This window comes from Microcaecilia unicolor, chromosome 6, assembly GCF_901765095.1.
Source record: "Microcaecilia unicolor chromosome 6, aMicUni1.1, whole genome shotgun sequence".
In the NCBI taxonomy this organism is placed as follows: domain Eukaryota; kingdom Metazoa; phylum Chordata; class Amphibia; order Gymnophiona; family Siphonopidae; genus Microcaecilia; species Microcaecilia unicolor.
In genome coordinates this window covers 78615496-78634287 of record NC_044036.1, presented here as the reverse complement: position 1 = coordinate 78634287, position 18792 = coordinate 78615496, and the positions used below count along the sequence as shown (strand labels likewise).

The following is an 18792-nucleotide window of genomic DNA, read 5'->3' as shown; positions in this document are numbered from 1 at the left end:
AAAATCCTCACCGCAGATGGATCATCAAGCTCCTGTGGCAATTCTGCACCTGACTCTGGCTCCTCAGCCCAAGAAGTTCTGCCAGACCCCTCAGAATCCTCATAGCCCGACCACGGGGGGGGGGGGGGGGGAAAGGGGGGTGCGCTACACTCAGAAGGGGAATTAGCCCTTCTGCATTTATCAGGAGGATAGGATACAGGCAAAGCCAACTGTAAAAGGCCAGGATCCACCGGGGGGGGGGGGGGGCAGGCAGAGGGTCCGAAGATCACTGTGGAAGAGCTCTTTTAAGCATGTACGCCCTCCTATGCAGCATTAAAACAAAATCAGGGGAGAAAACCGCTCCCTGACTGCCCGGATCCTGCCCAGGGCTATCAGCTCTATTAGTAGCCTCACTCAGAGGACACCCCCCCCCCCCCCCCCCCCGCGGATTCAGGGCTTTCCATCGCAATGGAGGCCGCGCCATGTGGAAAATCCAAAATGGCGTCCGCTGCCAGCTCAGAGCGCAAAAGATCGCCGCTCGCCATGCTCGGGCCGGCTCTACCGTCTGTACAGCATGAATTACAGAGCCCCGCTGCTGATTTGCGCTTGCCACATTTAGAACAGCGCTTTACAGTCTCCGCAGCCATCGCCGAAAACGGCGGTAAAATTCAAAAATTGCGGTTCGCGCCAAAAACATCCCGATCGTGGGCCCACCCCGGACGAGTCAGAAAACACTCTTACCTCACTAGACCGAGTATCACAGCTCCGGTCCTGCAGAAGAATCTCAAGAAAAAAACCTCTTTTCCAAGATCGCTGCGCTAAAACGCGACACGACTTTAATTATTTATTTATTTTTAACGCTGTGAGGAAAGCAGAGGCAAAAGAGGTAAATAAAAACACTCCGGAGGCTCAGATAAGTGGGAAAGGCAGGGAAAGGCGAACCAATGTACCTGCATCCACTGAGTGGGAAAGGACAGGGAAAAGCAAGCTAATATATCCACATCCACGGGGGCATGGGTAAGGCAAGGAAAGGGCTGACCTATGTGCCTTCAAAGTGAAGCTGCTATAGCCTCTAACACCCAGGCTAACAACTGGCAAGCCAGGAGCCACCCCCAGGCAGATTTTTGATGGAGCTCGAAGAAGCTGCAGCCACCCTGCTTGGGGAGATAGAGAATACTGAAGAGGCAGTGGAGCTAGCTGGCCATGAGGCACTGTGAAAAGTTGAGTGCTCTCTATCTTCCCCTGCTGGTTGATGGACACAACCCATACGTAATGGCTTCATCTGCTTGATGACAAGGAATAATATGTATTTTTAAAAATGGGCTTAGATCGTTTTAACTTGAGACTTTCCTGCAAGCTAAGCCCATATTTAATGATTTACCAAAATAAGGGCCCTGTTTGCAAAGGCATGCTAGCGTTCTTAGTGTGCAATAAAAATTAGCACATGCTAACTGTGTAGACACCAGTATTATGGCCATCAACAAGGTTAGCATGTGCTAATTTTTAGCGAGTCCTAAAAACACTAGCATGCCTTTGTAAACAGGGCCCTAAGACTTTTTTTATTTTATTTGCAGTTCATGTGCTAATGTCTTGCAAATGAAAGTAATTAAGTCTATGTTCAGGTAGTATGTGCTTCCACAGCAAAATTAAAAATAAATAAATACATAATAATAATGTGTTTTTAGCACACATGCTAAGCTTTAGTCAAAGGGCCCCTAAATCACCCAAGGAGGGCCCTATGCCACTTCTGTCATGAGTTTGTCCCAAGGAATGCTTTTATTGCTTTCTCAAATAATGCTGTTGCTTCACTAAAACTGAATCCTGGTTTGTTTTTTTAATCATATATTATTTCTGTTGAAAACGTGAGATGTCTTGGATGATTGAGTCCGTGCAGTGAATTAATAAAATATCATTAGCATAATAGAAAGCACTAACTCTTAAGAGATTGAATGAGACAGATAAGCGGAGACAGAAAAATACTGAAAAGCAGAGGTGCCCCGAGGCACGCTGCAGCATAACAGATGTTGATTGGATGAAGATGATGGTAAAGAACATAAGAATAGCCATACTGGGTAAGAGCAATGGTTCATCTGGCCCAGTATCCTGTTTACAACAGTGGCCAATCCAGGTCACAAGTAACTGGCAGAAACCCAAATAATAGCAACTTTCCATGTTACCAAACCTGGGGCAAGCAGTGACTTCCCCCATGTCCATCTCAATAACAAACTGTGGACCTTTCCTCCAGGAACTTCTCCAAACCTTTTTTAAACTCAGATACACTAACCACTGTTACTACATCCTTCGGCAATGAGTTCCAGAGCTTAACTATTCTTTGAATGAAAAAATATTTCTTCTTATTTGTTTTAAAAGTATTTCCATGTATTTTAATCGGGTGTCCCTTGGTCTTTGTACTTTTTGAAAGAGTGAATAATCGATTCACTTTCACCTATTCTACTCCAGTTGGGATTTTGTGGACCTCAATCATATCCCCCCACATCCACCTCTTTTCCAAGCTGAAGACGCCTAACCTCTTTAACCTTTCCTCATATGGGAGGAGTTCCATCCCATTTATCATTTTGGTCGCTCTTCTTTGATCATTTTCTTATTCCACTATATCTTTTTTGAGATACTCAAGGTATGGTCGCACCATGGAGTGATTCCTATTCTTCATCTTATTTTGCATCCCTTTCCTAATAATTCCTAGCATCCTGTTTGTTTTCTTTGGCCACCACCGCACTCTGGGCAGAAATTATCTGTATATTGTCTACAATGTCATCTTTCTTGAGTGTTGACTCCTAAGGTGGACCCCAGCAACAGGTAATTATAATTTGATTATTCATCCCAATGTGCATCATTTTGCATTTGTCCACATTAAATTTCATCTGCCATTTAGATGCCCAGTCTTCCAGTTTCCTAAGGTCTTCCTGCAATATTTCACAATCTACATGTGTTTTGAAAACTGAATGGTTTTGTGTCATCTGCAAATGTAATCACCTGATTTCCAGACAATTTATAAATATGTTAATCAGCACCATGGAGGAGGATGAATAGTGGAGTGCCGCAGGTCCCAGTACAGATCTCTGCGGCACTCCACTATTCACCCTCCTCCATTGAGAAAAATGGCCGTTGAACCCTACCGTTTACTGTCCCATAATCAATTCCTAATCCACAGAAGGACACTGCCTCCTATCCCATGACTTTTTAATTTTCTCAGGAGTCGCTCATGAGTAACTTTGTCAAAAGCTGTTTGAAAATCTTCCATCGGCGCTGCCTCGAAAATGGTGGTGCCCACCCCTGCCCAGTGCATTCTGGGATGCACTGGGTGGGGCTTCACACCATATAAGGGAGAAACTTGTGGAGGGGGTCAGGAGACTGCAGGTCCACCAAACCTCCAGCCCCCATGTTGCTTGGCTCTGGGTGGGGGCACTTGGGGTCTAGTGGTCCCATGGATCTCCAACCCCTGTGTTTGACAGATCTGAGCTGCAGGAGGATTATGCCCAAGAGCATGCTCAAGCACAATCCTCCTGCACTTTTACCCTATAATCAGAGTGAATAGCGTACTTAAATTTGCATTCCATTATCTGTAATCACAGGGGCGGTAAAGCCCCGTTCTGTACCAGCACTATTTTTAGAGTGCTGTTTGGAACAGCGCAGGGCTTTTGATCATCTGACCATGAGAAACACCCCTTGTAAATGCCAATGGGATCAAGAGTGGGTAGGGATTCAAGAAGCTCGCTGGGAAAATCAAAGGTAATTCCATTGCCAGATAGTGTGGATGCATATTTTGCACAGTCTGCTGATGCATTTACCCCCGGATTGAGTAAATGGTGCAAACAATTATCTAGATATATTGATAAACACTCATGTTATCATCTAACACAGCTTGGTTTTAGATCTCATCATAGCACTAAATACCTTTTATTAGTTCTAATAACCGTTATCAGAGAATAGTTAAGCAAATATATATAACTCACACCAAAACGTTTTCTGCAAACAGAGGAATCAAAAATCCTAATAATAAGCACATGGAGGAAAAAGCCTCAGTTGACCCTTACCATTTAATACTACTACTACTACTATTACTTAACATTTCTAGAGCGCTACTAGGGTTACGCAGCACTGTACAGATTAACAAAAAAGGACAGTCCCTGCTCCAAGGAGCTTACAATCTAATGGGTGAAATGTCAAGTAGGGGCTATCTAGATTTCCTGAATAGAGGTATGATGGTTAGGTGCCGAAGGCGACATTGAAGAGGTGGGCTTTGAGCAAGGCTTTGAAGTTGGGCAGGGAGGGGGCCTGGCGTATGGGCTCAGGGAGTTTATTCCAGGCATGGGGTGAGGCGAGGCAGAAAGGGCGGAGCCTGGAGTTGGCGGTGGTGGAGAAGGGTACTGACAGGAGGGATTTGTCTTGAGAATGGAGGTTACGGGTAGGAATGTAAGGGGAGATGAGGGTAGAGATGTAGGGAGGGGCTGTAGATCGAGTGCATTTGTAGGTTAAAAGGAGAAGCTTAAACTGTATGCAGTACCTGATCAGAAGCCAGTGAAGTGACTTGAGGAGAGGGCATTAAAGAGTTCCAGTGTCTATCGTCATGAAAATTTATTTATTTATTTGTTACATTTATATCCCACATTTTCCCACCTATTTGTAGGTTCAATGTGGCTTACATAGTACCGGAGAGGCATTTGCAGACTCCGGTGTGAACAAATACAAAGTGATGTTGTGGTAAGATAAAGTTCATGTGGCACAGCCACATTAGGGCACCTTATAATGGAAGAGTTGTGTTACGTCCATTACATACTTTAGTTTTGTTGTGTTGCAGATATCAGGCATTTATGTTGGATCGGTAGGGTATGCCTTTTTAAACAGGTTAGTTTTTAAAGTTTTCTGGAAGTTTAGGTGATCGTACGTAGTTTTCAAGGCTTTTGGTAATGCATTCCACAGCTGTGTGCTAATGTAGGAAAAACTGGACGCGTAGGTTGATTTGTATTTGAGTCCTTTGCAGCTTGGGTAGTTCAGATTTAGGTACGTTCGTGTTGATTCGGATGTGTTTCTAGTTGGTAGGTCGATCAAGTCTGTCATGTATCCTGGAGCTTCACTGTAGATAATTTTGTGAACCAGAGTGCAGATTTTGAAAGCAATGCGTTCTTTGATTGGGAGCCAGTGTAGTTTTTTGCGGAGGGGTTTTGTGCTTTCAAATCGTGTTTTTCTGAAGATAAGCCTAGCTGCCGTGTTCTGAGCAGTCTGAAGTTTCTTTAAGGTTTGTTCTTTACATCCCCCATAGATTCCATTGCAGTAGTCTACATGGCTTAGTACCATTGATTGTACCAGGTTGCGAAATGTTTCCCTCGAGAAGAATTGCTTCATGTGTTTGAGCTTCCACATTAAGTGGAACATTTTCTCTGTCTTGGATGTCACTTGACTCTGTAGTGTTAAGTAGTGGTCCATTGTAACACCGAGGATTTTCAGGCTGTTTGAGATAGGGAGGATGTGATCTGGGATGTTGATGATTGTGGGGTTGTCCGTGCTGTGTTGGGATGAGAGGATGAGACTGTGTGTTTTTTTTTGTTGAGTTTTAGTTGCATTTGTATCCCACATTTTCCCACCTATTTGCAGGCTCGAAATGCATTAGCCCAAGAATCCATGATGTTCAAGCTGTTCTTGATTTCATTGGTAATTTCTGTCAGGTTAGATTTATAAGGAATGTATATTGTGACATCGTTTGCATAGATGAAAGGGTTAAAGCCTTGGTTGGATAAGGACTTGGCTAGTGGGGTCATCATTAGGTTGAAGAAGATCGGTGATCCTTGTGGTATTCCACAGTCTGCTTTCCTCTGTGATGAGATATTTGAGTTTGATTTTATTTGATACTTCTTGCCCCATCCTTGGCCGCCTTTAAATCTAGACTGAAAGCCCACCTCTTTAACATTGCTTTTGACTCGTAACCACTTGTAACCACTCGCCTCCACCTACCCTCCTCTCCTCCTTCCTGTACACATTAATTGATTTGATTTGCTTACTTTATTTTTTGTCTATTAGATTGTAAGCTCTTTGAGCAGGGACTGTCTTTCTTCTATGTTTGTGCAGCACTGCGTACGCCTTGTAGCTCTATAGAAATGCTAAATAGTAGTAGTAGTAGTAGTAGTGGTTAGGAAACCCTTGATCTAGCTAAGTATGTTTCCACCGATTCTGAACGTATCTAGTAATCTTAATATATTATGGTTTACCATGTCAAATGCACTAGACATGTCAAATTAGAGGAGGAGGATGTTTTTGTCTATTGCTATTTCCTGCTTGAATTTGGCTAGAAGAGTGAGTAGTACTGTTTCTGTGCTGTGGAGGGGGCGAAAACCTGATTGTGATTCGTGTAATATTGAGAATTTGTTTATATATTCTGTAAGTTTTTTGGCTACCATGCTTTCCATCAGTTTGACTAACAACGGGATGGATGCTACTGGATGGTAGTTAGTGATTTCATTTGTTTTTTTTCTTTGTGTCTTTGGGTATCGGGGTGAGTAGGATGTTGCCATTTTCCTTAGGGAAGAGACCTTGCTGAAGCATGTAGTTTAGGTGGTATGTGAGGTCTGCTATGAAGCGGTCAGGGGCAAATTTCATTAGATAGTTGGGACATGTATCTAGTTTGCAGTGAGTGTTGGAGAACCTGCTGATTGCCTGTGTAACTGTATTGATGGTAAGGAGGGCGAAGTTTAACCAGGTTCGGTCAGCCGGGTATTCTCTAGTGGTTGGGTCCAACTCATTATGGAAGTTTTCGATGTCAGTGTTGTCATGAGCTAGCGTGTTACATAGGATTACAATTTTTTCATTGAAATACTTAGCAAGTTTATCTGCAGATCGGATGTCTGTATTCGTTGTAGTGACCAAGTTAGTGTCTAGGAGTTTGTTCACGAGTTGGTATAATTTCTTCGTGTCTTTGTAATCTGGCCCTATTTTAGTTTTATAGTATGATCTTTTGGTCTGTCTTATTGCTTATTTGTATTTTCTTTGTGATTGTTTTCATGTGTTGAGTGTGTGTTCGTCTTTTGTTTTTTTCCATGCTCGTTCGAGTTTCCTGGATTTTCAGTTTTAGCTTTTTCAGTTCATCATTGAACCATCGAGTTATGCTTTCGTGAGGTTCTTGTTCGTAAGGGTGCTATTTCATCTAGTATGCATTTGCATCTTTTATTTCTTTCCATGAGGAAGTATATGGAGTCTGTTTGTGCTGACCATTCATGGTTATATATCAGTTGCCAGAATGTTTTTGTGTCTACTTGACCTCTTGTGCTGTAGGATATGTGTTCTTGTATTTGGTGTAATCCCTTCTTCCGCCAGTGTAGGGATAACTTTAGTTTGTAGTGATCAGTCCAGGGTGTTTCAGTCCATTTAATATCTGTTATTATTAAGTTCTGGTCTGTTGAAAGTTTGTGTGAGATGAGATCAAGTGTGTGCCTTTGGCGTGGGTTGCTTGCATTTCTGGCCATTTGAGATCCCATAAGTGGAGGAATTCCTTACATTGAATGAGTTTGGGTCTTCTAAGTGAAGGTTGATGTCTCCTTTTACTAGTACATTGGAGTTGGTTACACATGTGTTTGAAATGAAGTCCATGAAGTTAGTTTAGCCTTCGTTCCAATTACCTGGAGGTCTGCAAAACAAGACACAATACAAATGATCGCTTAGAGTTTTTGTGGATTCTGATTGAGGCAATTTCAAGTTGAGGTGTCATGGACTTGGCCGTAGTTTCGGTAGTAAAGTGGGATCGATAGATTAGTGCTATGCCTCTGCCTCTCTTTTCCTTTCTGGTCCAGTGTGTGATTTTGTATCTTGGAGGGCAGAGGTCTAGGATTATAGGGTACTTTTGGTCGTGGATCCAGGTTTCAGTGATGAAGAGTAGGTCAAAGTCTTCTGCCATGATCCAGTCTGTTAGTATTGCTGTTTTGTTTACAGCAGATCTGGCGTTGATGTAGCCCACTTGGATTGTTTGGAATGAGTCTTTTGGTGTTGTGTGGACTTTTATTAGTTGTCGTTTCTTTGTTGAGGTGAGTTTGTTTGGACCCTTCTTTGCATTTTGTGGTGGTTGTCCGCATGATGGTGTTCTTTCTTTGTTTAAGTTGTTGCCAGTTTGATGAGATGTGGTGTATCTGATCAATCTTCGATGATTGTATAGTATGCATATACTGTTGCTTTCTGTGAGAGGGGTGGTTAGGGTTAAGTGGATCAGTGTTAAGGAGTAGATTATTAGTAGTAGTTCCAAGGTATTCAATTTGGTTTCTATTCACTGTGGACTACTAATAAGACCGTGTTCTGATGACTGGATGCTTGGTAGCTGTGAAGCTGTTGCTGCTTGGTAGGACTTTTGTTCTTTGGTGTGGGGTCTGGTGTTCTGGTCTTGTGTGTTATAATCAGCTTGCCTTTCAGCTGTTAAGATCAGTCCTGGATCAGGTTTCAGTGATAAGCTAATGAGCAGGGGAGATGAGAGGGAGGAGAATAGCTCTGAGTCAGGGTCCTCCTTTAATCTGTCTCTTAGCAACTAATTGCTTCCCACTCTTCTTGCCCAGTGGATCTTCAGGGCTCCTATTTCTGGCTTTGGCTGGAGGCAGAGGGGAGGGGGGAACTTCAGAGCACTTTCAAGGTAATTAGCAGGGAGATGTCACATATGTAACACTAAGAACTCAGGTTTGGAGATTCTAAATTCAGAGCTCATTCAAGGTAATTAGCAGAGGGGTGTTATTCATTTGACACAAAGAACTCAAGTTGGGAGACTCCTTCTCATTCTGATATCCACTTCAGAGTTTCTGATCAGTTCTGCAATAGTCACTTTAAGCTACTTTCAATTTTAATCTTTCTTACGCTTGCTTTAAATGTTAAAATGTTCATAGATTTGCCTATACAGGAACAGTTTCTCCTTCTGACATCTCTGGCTGTCTTTGATTACTGATAAGTCGGTCATGAGGGGAGTGTTGCTCTTGATCTGGAAGATGTACTTAGAGGACAATAAAAAGGTACTTGACTTAATTGCTCATTGGAATGTGGTCAGTGAGGAATGCTGTCACTTGAACACTGGTTCAATACTCAAATCAAACAAATTTTTAAGGATTTTTCTAAAAAAAAGTTTTTAAAGAAAGTACTTAGCTTCCATATAGTCAGTCACCACTGCAACAGTCCTGTTGCTATGTGTTGTACTCCACCGCCTTCTGCTTATTATTACTAGAGAGAATATTTACATACAGGTAAGCAGATACTTCTACTTCAATATGATATTTTAGTTGCTTTCAACTTGGTGGACCATGGATTGTTGTTGACAAGACTGAGTGAACTGGGTCTGACTGGTTCTGTACTAAACTGGTTCTGAGATTTTGTAGCCAATAGTCTTGTGCTGTTTGAAACAGTGGTGAAATGTAAAATCATTGGTTGTCAACTTGTGGGGTCCCTTGGGCATCTCCTTTGTCACCCATGTTATTCCGTCTTTTTATGAGCTCTCTCTCTCTCACATTGCTTTGGATGATGGGAAACGTTTGTTTTCTTACACTGATATTTTAATGTTAGTTCCTGCATGTACCACCTTGAGAGATATGTCTGACAGAATATCATGTTCTATGAACAAGATTCAGAAATGGGCTACTGAAAATATGCCCAAATTGAATCAGACTAAAACAAAGGTTTTGTGGTCTGCTAACTCTCTGGAGAACATTTGTTCAGAATTTTGTTGTTATCTTGGATTATTCCTTAATTTTTGAAGCTCACATTAATCAGATTTGGAAAAGATATGTTTCCGCATGCGACAACTAAGATTGATTAGATCCTATTTCTATAACTCCCATTTTATTTTCTTCGTCCAGATGTTCGTGTTATCTAATCTGGACTATTGTAACTCTTTATATTCTGGTTTTAACAGTACGCTACTACATAAATTACAACTATTACAGAACACAGTGGTGCGGTTGATTTTTCAATTAAGAAAATATGATAGTGTTTAAGCTTACTTTAAAGAGATATATTGGCTTCATGTTTGTGCACAAATTACGTTTAAGATTACTTGTCTTGTTTTTCAGGTGTTGTATGGAAATGCATCAGAATTGCTGATTCAATTTATTTCCCATTGCTTTTATTTCTCTGCTCCAGTACTTAAGAGCATACAGTTTAAACGTCAGCTTAGCATCATGTTTTCCTTCCAGGCGGTTGTTACTTGGAATAAATTACCTGTTTATATCCACTTGGAAACAGATTATATGTGAATATGCAGGGAACTGAAAACATTTTTATTTGACAGGTTTTAATGGTTTTCCATTCCCAATTTTTAAAAATATTTTCCTATATTGAATATATGGTTTTATAGTTGTTATTCCTCTCCGTTTTATGGGCTCTTATATTGTAAACTGCCTAGAACCTCCTATTGAGACCAGTACAGACTATAAATCATGAATTAGATTAGATTAGGAAATTTGTGTCCCCAAAATTGTGCATGAGCCTGAGATCCACATGCAAATAAATTAATGAACGATTAACAATCAATAATTGACTGTTAACAGATAAGTGATGTTAATTGGCTCTAATTTAGATTTGCACATGATCTGGCTAGGCATGATTCTATGTGAATCCACACCCAAGTACTCTTGTACGCAATCCAAAAAGGGGCATGGCTAAGGGAGGGGCATGAGCAGGTCAGGGGGTTCCAAAGAACTATGCAGTGTGTTATAAAAGTTGTAGGCAACACGCCCAAGTTGTGTGCCAGGATTTAGGGGATCTTGATTTTCTGTGCTCATAATGCACTGGTATCATCATCATAGCAGTCCACTATGGATGATACAAGTGCAGTATGTGTTGGGTACCTAAACCGCATAGCATGCAACCCAAAAGAGGTATGGCCATGGGGAGGGGCGTGGGCAGGGCAGGGCATGAGTGTTCCAAAAGTTGCGTAGTGTTATAGAACAATAGGTCTCTGCACCCAACCTGGGCACCAGGATTTATAGCAGATTTCAGCAGGTATAAATCTGGTGCCCAGAGCTGGATGTGAAAACCGGAGCTAAGCGCTATTCTTTAAAGGGTGCCCCCCTTTATAGAACAGTTTTTGAGCTTCATTTATAGAATTCCCCCCTTTTATGTGCATAAAACAGGGTTTCATGTGTGTAAAAGGCTCATAAAATAACCCCCATATTGCCACAGAACATTCACATATAGGGCATTTACGCTTCTATAATTAGAGCTCTACCGAATAGCATATTTACTATTTGGCTGAATACAAATAATGAAAAATATTATTTGGACAAATATGAATAATGGGTGTTGAGCCTTAACAAATAATAAAAGAAGCAAAGTGAAATCAGAGATCAAGGGGCCCTTTTACTAAGCCACGTAGGCACCTATGAGCTCCCAATGCACGTCAATTTTGAGTTACCGCTTGGCTACCGTGTGGCCCTTGTGATAATTTCATTTTTGATGCACATCCACTATGCGCGCCGGAAAATATTTTTATTTTCTGGTGCGCGGGTGGTAATTGTCATTTTACGCGCGTAGACCATTACCGCCTGGTTACCATGTGAGACCTTAACGCTAGGTCAATGGCTGGCAATAAGGTCTCAGACCCAAAATGGACACACGGCAATTTCTATTTTGCTGCTTGTCCATTTTTGGCAAAACCTTTAAAAAGGCATTTTTTACAGGTGCACTGAAAAATGATTCTGTACATACCCACAACACACGTCTACACTACTGCAGGCCATTTTCAATGTGCCTTAGTAAAAGCCCCCCCCCCCCCCCCCCAGTGTTTATTTCAGTAGGATTTAGCACAGTAGAGTCCTGGAAAATTGATATTCAAATTTAAATCACTAATCGGCCAAATACGAATAATGTACTCGGGGCCAAATCAAATATGAATATTTCGTACAGCTTTAATAGGGTGCCTACTTAAGGCACTTTTCATGGTACCAGATTTAAGCTGATTCTATAATGAAAAGTAGCTGCCTACTTTTCATTAAAGAATAGCAGTGCAAGTTGCAGAAAATACACTTACATTTAAGGCACAATCACGTACACCAACCCTACAACTGGTATAAATGCCCGCACATAGATGTTAACCAGTACATACCTAAATTATAGTGTTTTATAATTTATGCACATGGTCACACTCTGCCCATAGTGCATCCACGCAAACACCCATCAGCAAATTATCACGATCATACCAAGTGACATCTAACTCGATTACATCAGCCACATGGATACCTGAATGCGGAGTCCCACAGGGATCCCCCCCCTCTCGCCGACTCTATTCAACTTAATGATGATTCCCTTGGCCAAACTATTATCAAACCAAAACCTCAACCCATACATATAGGCAGACGACGTAACGATCTACATTCCATTTAAACAAGATCTAAATGAAATTTCCAATGACATCAACCAAAATCTCCAGATCATGCATTCATGGGCGGATGCATTTCGGCTGAAACTTAATGCAGAAAAAAACCCAATGCCTAATACTCACCTCTCAACATAACAAGAACAAATTCACCACCATTAACACACCAAATCTGAACCTTCCAATTTTGGACACCCTAAAAATTCTTGGAGTTACCATCGATCGGCACCTAACACTCGAGAGCCACGCGAAAAACACAACCAAGAAGATGTTCCACTCAATGTGGAAATAAAAAAAAAAGAGTAAGACCTTTCTTCCCAAGGACTGTTTTCCATAACCTGGTACAATCAATGGTGCTCAGTCATCTAGACTACTGCAACACACACTACGCCAGCTGCAAAGAGCAAATAATCAAGAAACTTCAGACAGCCCAGAACACTGCAGCCAGACTCATATTCGGTAAAACAAAATATGAAAGTGCTAAACCCCTATGAGAAAAACTACATTGGCTCCCACTTAAAGAACGCATCACGTTCAAAATATGCTCCCTAGTCCACAAAATCATTCACGGAGATGCACCAGCCTACATGTCAGACCTGATAGACTTACCACCCAGAAATGCCAAAAAATCATCCCGCGCATTCCTTAATCTGCACTTCCCTAACTGCAAAGGTCTAAATTACAAACTAATGCACGCATCAAACTTTACGTACTTGAGCACACAGTTATGGAACACATTGCCGCACAACTTAAAAAAGATCTACGAACTAATGAACTTTCGCAAACTACTGAAGACCTATCTCTTCAACAAGGCATACCACAAAGATCTACCAATGTGAATATATGCAACTCCTCCACATATATTTAGAACTGTCTTACAATATCTGCTCGTTATACTACTATCATGTTTTATCATTATCATGTTGCCCAATATCCTTCTGTAACACTAAATGTCTATTTTCTAATATATTTCCACCATTCATGATGTATTGTAAGCCACATTGAGCCTGCAAAGAGGTGGGAAAATGTGGGATACAAATGCAATAAATACATAAATAAATACATAAATTATGTGCCATCAAATCATGGCATGCACTTTGCTGCTAATCAGTATTCCACAAAAGCTAATTTGCACCCATCTGTGAACAATTACATTGATAAATAAGAAGAATACTATCTTTTCTGTGTACTCCTGCTGCTTAAAACTAGGCAGTTCCTTATTTATGGAACTACCCACATAGTGGCAGCTGCTAAATGTACAGGTCCCTTTAAATGTTCACCCATCTATTTGTCTTTACAGTTTAATGGGATTGATTGACAGGAGTATAACATTGCATTTTAATCTTCATACATAAAGTAATAGAATAATGGTGACAATTGTTGATCCATCAGAGATCTTTGCAACTTGAATTTCTCTGCGGAGAATACCGAGAGAAACATGCTATGTATGATATGAAATCACACCTATGAGCACATCTTAAAAATGTGAATAAAACTGTCTTGCAGTGAAGTAGAATAATTTGATAGTGATACTCCATGCTTGGAAACTGCAAGATGCAATTTTACACCGCTTTAAGTACAAGTATCATTTCTGAGCTGTCATGCAGAAATTGTTTCTCTGCTTGCAAATGGATTTTTCCTTTCATCATTCAGGGATGTGCGCCTGTCATTCTCCACTGCCATCGATACAGGGAACCGTGATTGTACTTGGAGCAGGGGACACTGCCTTTGACTGTGCAACATCTGCCTTACGCTGTGGAGCCCGTCGTGTATTTGTGGTGTTCAGGAAAGGATTCACTAATATACGAGCAGTTCCAGAGGAGGTAAACTGAACAGCTGCTTGACAGACTAACAAGCAGATTTTGGCCAGATGAACATTTACAGTGAGACATAATACATCTTGATATTATGAATTTAATTAATGTATCTCTATGGTTTGAGACCTGAAGTTTGTACGAAATATCTACTAAAAGTCAGTTCTCTCTTTTAAAGACATGGATTGTGTTTTGAGTTAGGTAAAATGTTGTCCTTTAGCCACATCCATGCAAAAGCCTTCTACAGTTTTGTAGCTTGCCACAATCAATCTGTGAAGTTATTTTGTTACTACTCAGGGCCAGTTCAAGGGTATTTGGCACCTTTCAGCTTTTTCTCCCTCGCTCAGGTCCCTAACCCTTCTCTCCCAAGATTTTGATAAACTCAACAATCACAACCATCCCAATATCCAACGTCCAGAGCAATCCTGTACAAACCAAACACCATACTTTGGGGCACTGTTACTAAGCTGTGCTAAAAGTGGCCATGCGCTACGATTAGCACGTGGGTTTCCCCACATGCAGAGGCCACTTTCAGCATGGCTGAAATTGGCCACATTTCTATTTTGTCTATTAATGGCCAGTGTGACCATTAGTGCCTGAGCCCTTACCGACACTTATATTGGAGGCAGAAAGGGTTTATGCGCTAACCATGCGCTAATCAGTTGGCATGCAGCAATGTAGCTGCACTAAACTGTTAACGCTGGGCATGCCTTCTTTCTGCCCCCAAACATGTCCTGACACTAAACAATACAAAGTATTTCTTAGGGCTGGGGAAGTGTATGCAGATGCCCTAACTACCGCAGAGCACCTGAGCATGCCCTGCGGTGGTGCTCTACCCAATCCATTCCAGGCTTCCCCATGTCTATCTCAATAGCAGACTATGGACTTTTTCTCCAGGAACGTCTTCAAATCTTTTTTAAACTGCTGTTACCACATCCTCTGGTAATGAGTTCCAGAGAGTATTTAAGTGAAAAAATATTTTGTCCTGTTCATTTTAAGAGTATTACCATGTAACATCATTGTGTCCCCCCTAGTCTTTGTGCTTCTTGAAATAAAATCAATCAATCCATGATTACCCATTCTACATCAGTAAGGATTTTGTAGAGCTCTATCATATATCCCCCCTCAGCCATCTCTTTTCCAAGCTGAAGAGCCCTAACCTCTTAAGCTTTTCCTCATACGAGAGGTATTCCATCCTTTTAATCATTTAGAGGCATATTTTCAAAGCACTTAGCCTTCCAAAGTTCCATAGGTTTCTATGGAACTTTGGAAGGCTAAGTGCTTTGAAAATATGCCTCTAGCTAGTCACCCTTCTTTGTACAAGAATAAGAACTACCGCAACTAGAATTGCACACAATACTCAAGATGAGGTTGCACCATAAAGTGATACAAAAGCATTATAGTATTCTTTGTCTTATTTTCTATCTTTCCTTATAATTCCTAGCATAGCATTCTGTTTGTTTTTTTGACTGGTGCCACACACTGGGCAGAAGGTTTCAGCATATTGACCATGATGCCACCTAAATATTTTTCTTGGGTGCTGACTCCTAAGTTGGAACCTTGGATCAAGTAACTATGATTTGGGGTATTTTTCCCAATGTGCATCACTTTGTATTTGTCTGTATTAAATTGCCATCTGGATGCTCAGTCTTCCAATTTCCTAAGGGTTTCGTGCAATTTGTGTGCAAGCGTTTTGTGTTATCTGCAGATTTAACCACCTCACTCATCTTTCTCATTTCTAGATCATTTATAAATAAGTTAAACAGCACTGGTCCCAGTATAGATCCATAGGGGCACTCCACTATCCACCCTCCTTCACTGGAAGAAATGGCCATTTAACCCTCTGTTTTCTATCCAGTAATCAGTTCCTAAACCACAACAGAACATTGCCTCCTAATCCATTGTTTTTGAACTTCCTCAGGAGTCTCTTATGAGGGACTTTGTCAAAAGCTTTCTAAAAATCTAGAAACAGTACAACAACCATACTTTCAAAGAAATGAAACACATTGGTAAAGCTGAATCCATGTTGACTCAGTACCGTTAAACTATGTTTGTCTATGGGGCTCATTTTCAAAAGAGAAAAATGTCCAAAAAGTGGCATAAATCTGCATTTGGACATTTTTTTCACAAAAATGTCCAAATTGATACTTTCAAAACCAATTTTTAGACATTCTTCTATGAAGACCATCAGAATTACGTTAAAATCACAAGGGAATGAGTCAGGAGCGTGTTAAAGGAAGGATCTGGGTGTTCCTAACACTAGGACGTTTTTCTGCCATAATGGAGCAAAACAACAACATCCAGGGATATAAGTTGGACATTTTGGTCTAGACCAGGGGCGTATCTGCTTGGGGCCACAGGGGCCTGGGTCCCCGCACATTTCGCCCTGGACCCCCCTACCGCCGCCAACCCTCCCCCGCCGTTGCCTTGGGTACCTTTGCTGGCGGGGGACCCCAACCCCCGCCAGCCGAGGTCCGCTTCCTCCTGCCGCTTTTAAGTTCTTCTTCGTCCTAGGCTCCTTCACTCCGTGCTGTTCAAAGAATCTGGCGCTGCTATCTCAATCCACTTTTGGAGTCTGACGTCGCTGCACGTTGTACGTGCAGGACGTCAGACTCACAGTCTTTGAACAGCACGGAGTGACGCAGCCTAGGACGAAGAAGAACTTAAAAAGCGGCAGGAGGAAGCGGACCTCGGCTGGCAGGGGTTGGGGTCCCCCGCCAGCAAAGGTAGGTGACGGCGGCAGGGGGGGTCGGCAATGGTGGCCGGGGGGGGGGGGGTCGGAAATGGCGGTGGTGGTGGGGGGGGCTATAATGTACCCCCTCACTCTGGCTCCGGCCCCCGCTACCACCGACTTTCAGATAAGCCCCTGGTCTAGATCTGTTTCATTAACGAATAATCAAGTACTAAAGGGTGCTCCGGACAACTACTTTCTCTTCATATCCGATTTATTACAATGCTGGCCGCATTTCGAAATCCTCTTCCTCAGGAGGAACAATATACCTAAAACCCCCAATACCTAACATCAAAACTTAGCATTATCATTCATTTCCAATATACTTAGCCACAGTTACACATTTCAATCAGATACTATTTAAATACCATATCTAGCCACTCACCAGCGGAACTAACGTCCAGTCTCAGTCACAGAATATAGATCCTAAGGCTTCATACCCATGTGCTCTACTGCAGCAATTAAATACCATGCTTCAAAACATACCCACCCTTTTCTCTTAAAGTGACATGACCTAAATCCACTCAACTTCCATGTTTAGTCCATTTGGGGCCACCGTATTCCAAGAGAAAATATACCTTTGTTCCACCAATGAATAAGCCAGAAAAAAGTGTCCTAAATGACCAGATGACAAACAATCCACTCCCCCCCCCCCCCCAAAAAAAAGTGATTAAAAACATTACTTACCAGCCTCTATGCCAGCCTCAAATGTTATAATCAGGTCAAGTAGAACAGCATGCAGGGCCCTGGCATAGTCTACTGTGCAGTGCACTGCAGACAGGTGGGCCTAGACCATACCTCCTCCTACCTGTTACACCTATGGTAGAAACTGTGAGTCCTCCAAAACTTACCAGAAACCCACTGTACCCACATATAGGTGCCTCCTTCACCCATAAGGGTTATTGTAGTAGTACACAGTTGGGAGTAGTGGGTTTGGGTGGGGTTTCTGTCGATTTTGTGGGGCTCAGAAGACAAGATAAGGGAGCAACAGTGAGATGTATACCTATTTATTTGAAGTCCACTGCAGTGCCCCCTAGGGTGCCCCACTGCTCTGTTGGTATATCTATGTGGGCAGTCTGCTAAGAATGTTGACACCTCCTACATCCCAATGGCTTGATTCTGTGTGTTTTTCAGTTGGACTTTTTTCTTTTCTTTCAAAAATGGACCAAAAAGATAAACTCAAAGAGCACAAAAACATCTAGCAAAGAGTCAATTTTCGGAAAAAAAGAGAATATTTTCTGTTTTGAAAACGGCTATATTCCCTACTTGAATTTTGGACGTTTTTAGCAAAACCTCCAAAGTTGGACTTAAACATGATATCGAAAATGCCCCTCCGTGTGTTCAGTAATTCTATTCTTTATAATAGTTTCCACTATGTTTACTGGCACAGATATCAAGCTTACCAGTTTATAATTTTCTGTATCACCCCAGATTCTTTTTTAAAAATCTGTGTTACGTGGAGGGGCATAATCGAAAGGGGCACCCAAGTTTTCCTGAGTACGTTCTTGCAGGACGTCCCTGCGAAGGGGCGGGGAAAACCCATATTATCAAAACAAGATGGACATCCATCTTTCATTTCGATAATATGGTTGGGGACGCCCAAATCTTGACATTTAGGTCGTCCCTAGAGATGTTCGTCCTTAGACTTGGTCATTTCTGATTTTCGACGATAATGGAAACTAAGGACGCCAATCTCAGAAATGACCAAATGCAAGCCCTTTGGTCGTGGGAGGAGCCAGCATTCATAGTGCACTGGTCCCTTGACATGCCAGGACACCAACCGTGCACCCTAGGGGGCACTGCAGTGAACTTCAGAAATTGCTCCCAGGTACATAGCTCCCTTACCTTTGGTGCTGAGCCCCCCAAAACCCACTACTGTACACCACTACCATAGCCCTTACAGTTGAAGGGGGACACCTAGA

General features: G+C 41.9%; 1 protein-coding gene across 3 annotated transcripts in view; it reads left to right on the top strand.

Annotated features, from left to right (window-relative positions):
- DPYD (dihydropyrimidine dehydrogenase) overlaps positions 1-18792 on the top strand; it is a 1476885-nt gene that overhangs the window by 658085 nt on the left and 800008 nt on the right. For all 3 annotated transcript variants that reach the window (XM_030205306.1, XM_030205305.1, XM_030205304.1), the window contains one exon: positions 13979-14148. In XM_030205306.1, the coding sequence (XP_030061166.1) occupies positions 13979-14148 (170 nt within the window). The remainder of the gene's footprint in view (positions 1-13978; positions 14149-18792) is intronic.